Source organism: Calonectris borealis, chromosome 7 (assembly GCF_964195595.1).
Source record: "Calonectris borealis chromosome 7, bCalBor7.hap1.2, whole genome shotgun sequence".
Taxonomy (NCBI): domain Eukaryota; kingdom Metazoa; phylum Chordata; class Aves; order Procellariiformes; family Procellariidae; genus Calonectris; species Calonectris borealis.
In genome coordinates, this window is record NC_134318.1 from 26,453,199 (window position 1) to 26,467,045 (window position 13,847).

At 36.5% G+C, this 13,847-nt stretch overlaps 1 protein-coding gene across 2 annotated transcripts in view; it reads right to left on the bottom strand.

Annotated features, from left to right (window-relative positions):
- Positions 1–13,847, bottom strand: part of MARCHF5 (membrane associated ring-CH-type finger 5) — a 46,951-nt gene that overhangs the window by 16,635 nt on the left and 16,469 nt on the right. Inside the window, exons 1-5 of one of the 2 annotated variants that reach the window (XM_075154762.1) lie at positions 7,597–7,771; positions 7,311–7,406; positions 5,292–5,422; positions 1,253–1,436; positions 662–828 (exon numbers count right to left, since the gene is read on the bottom strand). In XM_075154762.1, coding sequence (XP_075010863.1) covers positions 662–828; positions 1,253–1,436; positions 5,292–5,422; positions 7,311–7,406; positions 7,597–7,627 — 609 coding nt within the window. In that variant the 5' untranslated portion in view covers positions 7,628–7,771. Of the gene's footprint in view, positions 1–661; positions 829–1,252; positions 1,437–5,291; positions 5,423–7,310; positions 7,407–7,596; positions 7,772–10,800; positions 11,004–13,847 lie in introns of those variants that run through there. The other variant, XM_075154761.1, reaches the window with a different exon arrangement.

The following is a 13,847-nucleotide window of genomic DNA, read 5'->3' on the forward strand; positions in this document are numbered from 1 at the left end:
AAGCCACCTTTAGTCTGCATGAACCATTGTAATATCACTGTTTCTTCCGTATGGAAGAGAGGGGTGCATTAACATATTGGAATTGAAAACAGGGGTGAAGTGACAGTCAGATGACCAGGGATACCACCTTACCAAACTCAGTGTGCTTCCCCTTGAAAGGCTTCCAGCCAGAGAGGTTATTCACAAAGGAAGAGACTGTCTCCTCTCTTTGTCTTCCCCCCTCTATGGAGAGTTTATTTTTCTCTCCTTACTAAAATAAGTAACAAAGGGATTCTCTCAAAGAATTAGTAAACAGAAGCTAATATGAAAAGGTTGATAATATAAACCCCAGTCTTCCCTTGCAGAGATTGTTCTTAGAAGATGCTGATTCCTCATCTTCATTATCACCCTTGATTACTGCTAAGATCTGCCTAGATACCAGATACAAGTTTCAGCCTTGTCTAGAGTTGAGATTAGTTTCAATCACAAGGACAAAGTCTCTCACACACGTGATGCTTATCCACTGCCAAGACAGGCAACCTTAAAAACCTTCTTCCCTTAATCAAATGGCACTCAAGTTCTAGATCAATTTATGTTCCTTTTTACTTTTTCTCCCTCCCCCCTCAACACTTCATATTCCTATATTATAATCGTTTATGAAACAAACAATACTGAGTCTTACCAAGATTGTCCTTTGTAAATTTGAGTTAACACTGCTGAACATCAGCTTGCCAACTATCGTGGCAATAGTAGGGAAAACTAGAGCTCCACATAGAATACGTGTAGCAGAGACATGATCTGCCAAAGGGTTGGCCTCTGCTGGAATACGAGGAACAGGACATCCAATGCCTAAAGGGGATGAGAGTGGGGGAAGAAAAGGTTACATAGCCACTTCCTCAAACAGAACACAAAGCACATTAGTGCCCACCCCCATGCCATTATAAATCTATAGCCCAATTACTTTGAGAACTATCCCTCTTCTCAGTGAATATTCTCTTTCCATTAAATGACTATTCATTTTTACTTTCAAATAAGACCCATGATTTTTAGTAGCTTGTTTTGTTACTAAGGCCTTAATTGAAACCATCCTCCTGCTCCTCTTGCCCCAGCTTTCTCACTAGGTACTATGCAAACACAATCTAAATAGACTGAACATAACAGAGGGAAGCTGTTACCACTTTTACTTAAGAATGGCGAAAACTACTCGCCTATCCTCATCTCCTAAAGGCACCAATTCAAGCTTGGTATTTCCTTTTAAATATAATCACATTACCTGGAAATATGCTGTTCAAAATTTGTAGCTTATTAGAGTATTTGCGCCACAGTCTGAGCACATAGTCCTCCCAACGAATCATCTTGCCCAATATTAACATGACTGGGATAGTGGGAAGTCCAATCAAAAGAAATAAAGGATCAGCTCTCTCCATGACATCAAGACCTTCTTTGTGACCCACAACCTGGTAAATATGTATACAGTTGACAAACAACAAAGACCACAACTGAACAAGGAATATAACTTATAAAAATTCTAGTTTGTTAGGGTCTGCCCACCACATTTTAAGTTAAAGAAAAAAAATACAATACTGTTTTACCTAACGTACTCGTTTTCCCGTTGCATCCTTGGTTGCTTATCAAGTGAAATGCAGACGACCTACCAGCCCTAATTTGCAAGTCATTAATCGTGCAGCAAGCTGTAACACAATTCCTTACCATCTCAAGAAAAGTTTCATGTGCTTTTGTAGAGTAAAAGTTTAAACATCTGAAATAACAAAATAGCATGCTTTCCAAAATGCACAGAAAAATTTACCATTTTAGAATGATGAATTCTACTCTCAGAAATTGATTAGATACTAGTCTTTAAAGGATAAATTGATAGCAACTATCTCAGGATGTTTTAATAAAAAATTTCTGTTATTTTGGAATACCTTATCCAACAGAGATCACAGTATTGAAAAGTATTGTTTCTCTAGACAATGCAGGAAGAGGTACATTATTTTCAACTGTAGTAGAAATAGCAGCATATCTTCACTTGTACTTTATTTTTAAATGTGGTTAGTGCTACAGTTTTAAAAGACAGTCATTACCAATGTGTCTAAACCTTTCTACTGGCACATAAAAAAAAAATCAGACTTTGCAGTTTATAAAACATACGTATTAAAACTGTAACAGAACAGTGCATTATATTTTCCTAAGAAGTACATACTTTCTATTTTAAGTAACTAACTCTAATAGGGCTGAGGAAAAAAAAAGAAATTAAAGTGGTAGATATCCTCTGGAGTTGTCTCACTTTAAGAATTACTAAATGCTAACAAAGTCCTTGAAGAGCATCTAGAAAGAATGGGCTCTTTCGATTTTTTCTGTAAGAATCCAGGAAGACTAAAAACACAAAAATAGTGTGCTGGTTTTGGCTGGGATAGAGTTAATTTTCTTCCCAGTAGCTGGTATGGGGCTCTGTTTTGGATTTGTGCTGGAAACAGTGTTGGTAACACAGGGATGTTTCAATTACTGCTGAGCAGCGCTTGCACAGAGCCAAGGCCCTTTCTGCTCCTCGCCCCACCCCACCAGCGAGGAGGCTGGGGGGGCACAAGAAGCTGGGAGGGGACACGGCTGGGACAGCTGACCCCAACTGACCAAAGGGATATCCCATACCATACGACGTCACGCTCAGCATATAAAGCTGGGGGAAGAAGAAGGAAGGGGAGGACGTTCGGAGTGATGGCGTTTGTCTTCCCCAGTAACCGCTACGCGTGATGGAGCCCTGCTTTCCCAGAGATGGCTGATGGGAAGTAGTGAATGAATTCCTTGTTTTGCTTTGCTTGCATGCGCAGCTTTTGCTTTACCTGTTAAACTGTCTTTATCTCAACCCACGAGTTTTTTCACTTTTACCCTTCCAATTCTCTCCCCCATCCCACTGTGGGGGAGTGAGCGAGCAGCTGTGTGGGGCTTAGTTGCCGGCTGGGGTTAAAGCACGACAAACAGTAATTACTACATTTGTCAGGCACTGAATTTTCTGATGTATTTTCATTGATTTCTTGTTTTTTCCACAAATGCAAAAAGATGCCAAGTCTTCACTTGCACAAAACTTAGAATTAGGTGGTAAGAACATGCAACAATAGCAAAATTTTTTTTAAAAGCAGTACTTCTGGAATAGGTGGGACACTGGGAAGAGGTAGGGTAACGTACCACAGTACCTTCAAACTGTACTTTTTAGCCTTACTTTGAAAACAGTTCTATTTTATTCTTCTAGAACAGGAAGTTATGTTATACACCACAGCCTTTAAAAATAGGGATAACCAATATTGTTGCCACCAAAAGATTATTCCTTCAAAAACATTCTGCATTTGTCTTCCAGCATCTTCGCTATCTTCCATCCAAATTGTGATAACTGATGCTATCATTTTTCTCCTTATAGTCCTTGTCCATCAAAAAAAGCCTCAGTATCTTGTCTTTTCTGCTTTAGATTACTATTTCTGTTTTCAGTAACCCCGTATTATTTGTTACTGACTTAGCTACCACTGTAGTCACAATGTCAATTCTGTATTTATTTTTCTCCGGCTGAAGCTTAACCTTTAAAAATAGCTTTTGTGCTTCTCTCTGGCCCTTCAGCTGAAGGAAAGGAGTCTGAAATGCATCAGGAAACAAGTTGTATTAAATCTAGCAAATCTGGGGTGGCAAAAGGGGTGGAAAGTTCCCCTCCACTCCCAGTTTAACCTCCTCCATTATAAGTAAAAATAAGTTACTCTCTTACCCAGCGTGCCATCCATATGATCAAAAAAACATTACATCAGAGGAAAATACATAATTCTTCATACCTGGGATTTGCCCAGCTGTCTAAACTAATGTAGATGTGAAGCTGTAACCATGCAGTTGTTCAGCTAGACCCACAACTTGCCTTTGCTTAAGGCCAGATCCTCATTTCAAAAGCCAAGCAACTACAGAAAGGAGCATTTATCTTTCTATTTGGTTATGTAGTTCTAGAGAAGCTAAAAAGGTCATCTAAGTTCCTACAGAAGAAGGCTCAGTGTAGCAGTGAGCAAGGAGATAAGGACTGGTACATTTCACGAAGTCTAGTTGTAGTATTAAGGTGGCTGCAATGTTCCTGTAAGGGCCACAAGAAGAACAAAATATCAGATGAGGAAATTCCTAAGTGTACCATTCTGTAATAGAGAGACTCATCCACTGGAATGAGGAGGTATTGAAAGTCATTATACATCACTTATGCAGCTGCTTGAACCTGGCGACACTGGTACCAGGCAGACTGCATCAACTCATTTGGGCTCCACTTCAACTAGTTGTCATAACATTTCTGCTATGAGATCATGTACAAAGAGAACCAAAATAGCACACAATCTTGAGACAGAGTGACTTGTAGAACTGCAGGGAAGTACCACACAGTTCAAGAAAAAGTATTGCCATATGACTTACATGGTTGTATATTTAAAATTAGAACTGTGTAGAGGAATACTTATTAGCACACAGATTTGTTAATTCTATCTACAACTGAATTAGCATCAGAAATACTTTTATGCTTTCAGGCAAAACACAGGTTATGGGCTTGATGTAAGAATCAACAACTAAAATGGTAACAAAGGTCCTTCCAGTTGTACAATCTATGAAAACTCTTGTCTTGTAGTTGAACTAGGACAGCCGTAAACAAGTCTTTCCATAGTTAATAGTCTACCACCTGTCAATGTTATTTTTATATTTAAACAGCAAGTTCAGAAGAACAAAAGTAGGAAAAATAAGGGTTTTTTTCCCCTTTCAACTAACCATACAGTCTGAAGTAATTAAAAGAACATACTATTAATTTGCAGTGTTTTTGCATTAGTTGTTTATGCATGAATTGCACCATTCAGAGCATGCATTTTCCTTTATACAATAAAAAAGTGGTAGGACTGAAAAATTCACCACGTCTCAACCCTTTGAATGTTACCAGCAAAATTTTTCTACAGCTGAAAGAGATTATTCTCATGTCTTTTCTGAAGAATTAGACTACCCGTTACTAGTAGTTAGGTGGTAACGGCACCTCTTCTGTACAAATAGAAATGGGTTCACTAGCCTGCCATACAAAGGGCAGCCAGCTGCAGTAGTAGTGAATTTTGTTAGTTGCAGACTGAACCACTTGGCTTTATACAGTATGATCAGTTAAAAGTGAAAAGCTTTCTATCCACCCATCTTGAATTCACTTGTTAACTACACTGAAAGTGCTGAAAGCAGCTAAATCATGGTTTAAGCCAAGGAAAGAGGAGGCTTAATTAATTGACTTTTTCTTTTGAAAACTTGCTTTCAAAGCTGGTAAGAAGAGGGAATACCTGCATCACCGTCACTGCTCCATATGTAACAGCTGTCCAGTATATAGAGCCCACCATTATTCCAGCTGCAGCAAATGGACATGCCTTTGAGATCAGTCGATCTGCAAGATCCAAAACGTAAACAACTGGACCTATGATAAAGGAAAAGTAAGGTTTCAAGATATATATATATAAAAAAAGCATACTGAAGAAAGCTCTCGGCCTCTATCACTGATAAGAAAGAAAGAATGAACCTGGCAAAAGGCAAGTCTGACATCCCACACATGCTGTTTAAATGAGAACATATAATTTAAAAGCTACTAAGCTAAACTTATAACTTACTTCTACCTACCATTGCATTCACTGCAACATGTTTCTGAGAGATTAGTATACCAGTTAGAGCACTGACTAATTTACCCCCTAAAGTCGACTAGCTTCCTTTGTGTTGAATCAGAATTGTTCTGTTGTAGAAACCAGTTTAGGCTTAGTGTCTTTTTTGTTAGATATTTTAGTTTTCAAAAGGAAGAAATACTAATTATTTGTAATGTACTTCACATGCTTATCTTTGACAGCTTCACCTGAGAATTCTGTCACTAAACTATCCTGCTCTACAGTAAAAAGTAGTACAGTCAATATGAAAGATTCCTTCCACTGGAAGAGGCTGCATTCAATATTTTTAGACGACCACCTCTCAAACGCTGGAGGAAAAAACCCTGCTATTCAGGTTATTTAGTGCCTTTGACAACAATGCATGAATAGAATTTCATTGTTCTGTCTATGGACAACTGCACTTTCCAGACTTACACAGAGCAAGACATTACCCTGACCAACTTTGGTGAGGTAAACAAGGGCATGTTTGCATTTTTTCTTTGAGACACTGCAAGAGTACCAGCAAAACAAAAGCCAGAAGTTGAAGTCTGAAATGTATGTATGGAAGTGAAAAATGTCATCACCATGATCAGATTCCACATTACTTTTGTATTTGTTAACTTATTCTACATAAAGACTGTCGTCCTCCTCCAGATCATATACATGAATATTCTTCTTAGCTCCCTCCTACTTTTTTTCTACCAAAATCAGTGAAAATATTAAAGTTATTCTCAAAGCCAGCCTATAGGCGTTCTTCAAGTAACTAATCCTCCATGTCTGTCATCACCGTGTACCCACTCCAGCCTATAATCCTATCATTCTTTTACTACTTCCTAATCATTTACCTTTCTTTTTTTTTTTTCTTTTTTTTTGGGGGGAGGGCAGGGGCAGGTAGGGAAGGAGTAATATCTTGAGCCATTGTGTTAAATGACTTACTGAAGTACTGATACACTAGATGTACAGGACTTCCACTAGATTAATTTCAATTGCCAGACTAGTTAGGCAATTGCCAGGCTGTTTTGTACACCTATCCTGAGTTGTATGCCATTTTCCTCCAATTAATCAAAACTTACTCTGACCTTGCACAGAACTGAGAAGATTAGGTGCCAAGGATTTTTTTTTTTTACCTTTCTAAAGGTAAAGGTATTGTATTTGGCATTCTCCAAATATACAAAAATCGCTTGCAGTTCAATTCTTAGCTTGAATACTCCTAGTACATAACAATTTTATATTCTTAGTTTTTTAGGGTGGTGATAATTTAGCACCCTGTTTCCAAAGAGATTGTCTCTGAACTATCATATTTACACCAAATGAATTAAAAGCATTTGCATTTAAACATACAATCAAAATTTGAAATTCACTTCAAGAGAAGTCTGTAGAAAATTTATTTCCGTCAGCCGTACTGACAAAATTGTGACTCCTGTTTCATGACTTGTTGGTTCTTTCAAGAAAACAGCTCTAGTGTGAATGCTTTCAAAACAACCAGTTCTACTCAGCTCAAGTCAGCCAGTGAAAACAAGCAACACAAACATCTAACTGAACTCATTCATTATCACGTTTTATCAGCACCGGTATTCTTGTAATGCACTCCCAAATACATCGGGGGTGGGGGGTGGGGTGTTCCCCCCCTCTTTTTTTTTTCCTAAAAGAACAGGGTAGGATTTTACATACTGTTTGTACAGCGGTAGCATCCAGAGACCTTGTAGAAGGATCGCAACTTTTTTTCCCCCCATACACAGGTATGTGTGCAAATACCATAGTGAAGAGCTGCAATTTAAACACATTTAGCTTATATGCAGTCTTGACAGAAGTCATTGTAAATATTGCCAAGTTATGTATCAGACTAGTGGGCAGTTCTAAGCAACTTGGGCAGAATATTGCTTAACGTACTCTCTACTCTAGCTCTGCTGGAGCCTCAAGTTCTTAACCTACTAATCATGTACTTCAAATTGGTTACCTGTGCGTGCATCTTCTAGTACAGCATGCATTCTTTGTTTTAGAAATAAGCTCTAGCTTTAAGGGCAGGAAGCATCTTCCTATGTGGCTTGTAAGACAGTAAAGACCTCGCCAGCACCCTGCTTCGATGTAAATTAGTCCGTAAGTAGTTGACAAAGTGTAACTACAGAGTTAATTTATTCTCAAGTTGAATATCCTGTTATTGATTAGGTACCAAAATTAAAGTGTTTCTGAAGAAAGAACACTCTACTCAAAATATAAAGAACTGGAACAAGCAGTTCAACTGTATTAACAGTTATGTTTAACTTTCCAGGACAGATTGGGATGTCTATTAATACGCTGAACATAGCAACAAAGTCATAACCGCAAGTACTAAATGCGCAGTAATTTACACATCTTGACTGTTTCCCACAGTCACTGAAAAAGTTGTTTAGTTGTACCATTTTGAAAACTTACATTTGAAGGTGAAGACAAGAGACTCAAAAAACCCATCATATTTGCTGAGTCCTAAAGGGCTACACAAAGCACCGAAATTTGCCTTATGCATCTTGGCAAGGTGATATGGCCACAGCAGAAGTCTAACACTAAAAGTACTAATAAATTGCACCTACCGATACTAATCATTAAAAGAAGCAGGCTACAGAATTAGATACAGAATCTTGACAAAAGACTAGAAAAACACTGTAGCAGTATTTTTTTAATTAGCCCTTTAGGAAGGAAGTAGTGAGAAAGGAGGACAAATTAACTGTTTCTTTTAAGGTGGTATTAAGGAAGAAGCAGGAAATTAAGTATCACTGACATACAAATTAAAGAAGGAGATACAAAATACAAAAATATTTTTCATTTTGTAAAAACTATCATGCTTTAACAGAGCTTTTTCTGCCAAACTCTGTTTTCTATTTATTAAACTGAAATAATTATCTAAAAGATACTTCAGTTACTTTCAAAGTAACCTATTTAATAAAAAAATTCTCAGGAGAGAGGAAAACAGCTAGTAAGAACATAGTTACTACCAATCTCTAAAACTGATAGGCACTATCAAATTTGAAATGGAATTACAATTTTAAGAAGATACGTCACTTGAGGAGTTGTTTTGAATTGGTAAATACATAAAGACACCCTGTTACTTAAAGATATTCAATTGATGTCTCCTCAAATTGGTATTACTTCAAAACTATAATCATAAATAAAAGCAGTTGTGTTAGGAGTGCCCTTTCACAGAAATTTATTTTTAGAAAAAAAGTTTCCAGCAGTACATTAGAGAAGTCTTAATATAAGTAAGTTTCTAAACTATGATACCTCAGGGAAACCCTAGTTGTTACTTCTTCCCTGCTCAAGGAATTTTAGTTTCTTGAATGGTATGACTAGTAATGTCTTCAAAAGATACCTGCTGCAGCAGAGATGGGGCTACTGGCAAGACTGCTTGAAAACATCTTACTGTCCTAACTCTGCCTGGTGTGACCTTGACTGACTTATAGTCGAGTTGTGATATAACAGGTTTGGGTTACTTGAAAGAGCTACAAAAGGGTAAGACTGTCTCACTTGTTTAACACACTTCAAGCACACATCAAGTGATTGATGTTTGATGGATCCAAATCCATTTGCCTGCTCTACTATTGATGTCTTTTGTACTCTTATACAAGTCTGAATTTTTATGCCCTTCTAATCTTTAAAAATGGAAAAAGATGGTATTGTGAGGGGAAAATACATGAAAAGATTCTTGCATGAATTTTGTGCAAGCTGAATCTTGTGCAAGCATTTTAGGCCAGCTTCAGAAGCTAGGAATGTTAGCATTTAGGAATCTTAGTTTTCAAATAAAGTATGTCACAAATTGCAAGATCAAATGAAAATGCCTGTTGTTGTTTATGTGCATGTATCCTCTCCAAACTAGAGTTGCTTCCCCTTTTTCTCATTGCCAAAATAAAATGCAAATGCAGCTCACATGACAATTTCATCATTCAAGATACAAGTAAGAATTTTAAACAGCTTCAAGTTTTGTGGTACATTATAAGTGTCCAGATATCAAACCATTTTTCTCCCCAAAGCCAATGCTAAATGTTATCATTTGATGCCTTCTTTATGATGGAGATTAAGATTCCTCTCTCCCTTATCCTTATAGCAAAGCTGAATTGTGGTTGATATATGAATAACTTGGTAGTAAGTTTCATGTCGGTTTATGTTTTATTGAATATCAACAATACACTAGTCCATATTTTCTTTCCCATTACTCAGTGTTCTATCATCAAAATAAATGTCATCACCCATATAAAATTCCCTTCACACCTTAGTTTTGTCAGCCCTTATACTAACAGAAAAGAGCTCCTGTCCGAAAGAACTGACAGTGCAAGTTATTTTCAGCTGTTTCATCACAGAAATAAGATACTTTAAAAAAATCTTCTTTAAAATCCTCTATATGCCTGTACTTACATGCTATATCAGCATTTCTTTTACAAGCAGTTTTACTTTTAAACAAAATTCAAGTTTCCATGGCAACATTTCATTTTCTTGCCCTACTTAATATACCCCATAGAACATATGGACAAATGAGGGCTGGAATAAGAGCAACCACTGCTAATTTAAATACATGCAACATATTGTGCAGTATCCTACTTGGCTATTCAAGTAAGTAGACTCAGGAAGACCATCTCCAACTTTTTTCTTTCACCTTGACAGAGGTAGAGCTAGAACAGTGCCCAGCAACCACAGATATTCTGCCTCTTGAATATAAGGCAATACTGCCTCAGGAATACCTCCTAAACAAAGCAAAAATATGTTTTTCAGGTAATACAGCAGGTTGCTCAGTAAGGTTCTCTGAATTTCCTTTGATAACAGTTTCTCTGCAAGCTGAGGAAAAAAAAAAGGGATGTGTTTATGTGCTAATATGTGGCAATTGCTGAAAGAAGTTGCCCTCTGCTCAACAAGAAAAAAAAAATTGCATTAACCATGAATTAATTATAGGTCAATCACTTATAAAACTTATCAATATACATAAGTGGAACACATGCAAAATTTTCAGAAGGTATTTAACTAAGCCACCAAATAGGACGCGAGCAGAATATAAAGTTATTTCTTTCTGTCTGGAAAAGGGAATAGACAAGTTTTCAACAGAAGTGATGCTCCAAGCACAAAAAAGGAAAGCAAAAAGTAGGAACAATATAAAGTAACAACCCATATTATGTTTAAAATTAAATGATACATATCTTACCTAGCTTTGGAAATACTATTAAATATTCTGCATTGCACTGAGGACAAGCAACTCTAGCAGTACTGTTTCCTCTTTGCTTTTCATCCACCCAGCGCTGTAGACAAGTCTGATGAACCCATTTCGTAGAGCCCCTGCACCTGCAAGGTCTCACCCACTCTGCTGTCCGATCATCCTCATCGGTAGCAAAACAAACCCAGCAGCTTCTGTAATTACAGGAAGGAAAAAAAAAAGATTTTTTTGCTACTTTTACATGTCTAAAACAAACTTTCACATGTGAAAGCATGTCATTTTAGAAAATGTGCACCTAGATGATGCTTGTTGCTTCATTCTTAATCGCCAAAAATGTAAGTATTTCGTACCACAGTCTTGTTCTGGTATTAACATAATATTACAGACAGCTAAACAACTGCTTTTAATACATTCTGAATTACTACTTTAACTAATTACTAATTCAATTTATTAATTAAAAAGCATTGAGACTGTAGTTCAACCTCTGAATAATTCAGCCTATGAGAAATCCACATATTTTAAATATATTATCGTCTCCTTCTACAGCAGACATTTTGGTAAGTTTTTAAAATTAAAAATATATGATCAATACAGTAGTCTGTTACTTGGGAAACTAACTCCAATCCACTTAAATGACAAAACAACACAAATGATACAATGTATCACAAAACAAACGAAATAATTACATTCAGTTCATTCCCTCTCTTTGAAAAGATAAAGTACTTCATTTAGATAAATCAATTTTGTATAATAAAAATTAAATTACAAAGTACTTCAAGAATACTATTGTACCACTAGAGGAGGAAATTTCTGCACTGAAGAAACACCTGGATATATAAAATTAAAACATACTAATTCTATAAGAAGAAAACACAAGACTGACAGGCTATATGACCTGACCTGAAGAAAGCACACATCCTAGTAATTCCCAAATATCCGATCTGATGATTAGGCCAGACCCTTGGACACCTTACAACTTGCAAGAGAAAGTAAAATATGGATCTAAACTAGGAAAATATCAGATATGTTGAGCCAATAATTTAGTTTTTACTGTGAAATAATTTGCTAATTCCCATCCTGAAGATATTGAAGTTTAGATAATAAACCAGAATCTTTTTTGAGTAAGTATTTTACACAAGCCATTGCAATCATAGTTAAACCTTTATAAAAGTATATGGCAACAGCATCCCTATAATTTAGCTACCAAGATACAATCTAATTAGACATTATGCACTAACTGAAGTTTTGCAGCACTATTTTGATGCTTAAGTTTTGTTCTCTTAACAATTTTAGTAACATCATTAAGATGAAACAGTAAAAGGCTTCTTACGTGTAACCACTAACAGAGAGTAATTGAGATAGTAAGAAGCTGAGAAATGCTCTGGCACTACTAAACAAAATCATGTTAAGATTCAAGAATCGTGATTATAGTTTCTATGTGGGGATGTTACAGTGGTTCATGCTGCTTTTCCTCTCCCTCCTCTAGCACTTGTCGTTGGCAATAAACCTTCTTCCTAGGCTTTTAAACTCTTCAATCAATTTTTTTCCTTGTTTCAGCTTCTCAACTACTCCTCACCTTTACTCCCTCTCCCCCTCATATTTTTTGTTTCAGTTTGCTCTTTCTGCATCCCATCTCTAACCTTTGTTAGCATCTGGGAAAAGAAATTACAGTTTAGAAGTCCCCTCCAACTCCAGTCATTTTGCCAGATTGCCATTATTCTCTCTTATGGAAATCAGTGCTAAATAGTTGTCAGGAAACTTAGTGACAAAATTATACTTGAACGTATACATACTGAAGGTCCTTCCTCTGCACCCCTTCCAAAAAAAAAACCGCAAAAAGAAACAATGCTTGTAACTAAAGCTCGTTAGACAAAATTTAGAAGGGAATTATATGCACAGCAAAGGCCAATCTTACTAGAGCCACTTTTAAAGCAATGGAAATACAGTAATTCCTTTAAAAGGTCACTATTTTCTCCCTAGCATGTCACTTGTAAACAGGTTGGGGGTTTTGTTTTTATTTTGTTTTTAGCTCCTTTATGAGGAAAAAGGGGGAAGAAATCTACAATGGGAAACTTGAATTTTGTCAGGCTCAAACCTGAAGTAATAAAAAAGATTTAACAGCTTCCTTTTCAGACCTCACTATTTTGAATAGTATTCTATTTGTAAACTGAAAATGTTTCTCTACAGAAGAATAACCATGTCTTGTTTATAGGAATAACTGTGCCTATAAAATATTTGCAAGAGATTCTTTTAAAGCACTGAATCTTTTTCTGGTTTATAGTGGTGGAAGTATACTGAAATTAAATTGCGAGTGTGTAAGAGCAGAACGTAACCTGTAGCAACTTATTACTGGCATAACTGTGAAAGGGAACACAATCTGAGATGCAGATTCCAGGGAAGGTTGCAGGAAAAGCAATTTAATATTGAGCAATAGGTAAAACAAACATAATTGTCATGTCCACATGTCCAGTTGTAAGTACAGAACATATTATAGTAGGTACAGATGTACATTTTTAAGATTGGTGCTCTAAAACTAGAACTGCATCAGTTTTCATTCAAGACGACTGTTCAGTTGTAAGACTGACATCTTGAATCAGAACTGCAATTTCTTCCATTCATCTTAATGCAAAGGTAAAAGCAAAGTCTGACTTTGCTTCTTTCTGTCCTTCCCCACAACATGTGTTTAAATTGGAATCGTCATGTTATGCATTCCTGTAATACTATCCCTCTTTTCACCTTCATGGTCCCGATATGCACCTATAGCAGTCCTAAATGAAAGGACACATTAAGCTTACTAAGCAGGAGGAAGAAAGACAGCCAAGCCACAAGTTAGTAAGAACCTAGATGAAAATGCTGAGACCACCACAAAGATTTGAAAGTATTACAAAGCATGGCAGACACTTTGATTCATTGCACTTGATATCAAGGAGTTCTTAAGGAATGCAAGTTCTTGCAATGTTTATTAATTTTCTATTTACACCAAGAAACCCCAAATTTACTGTAAGAACAAACAATACAACACTACTGATAATTGTTCC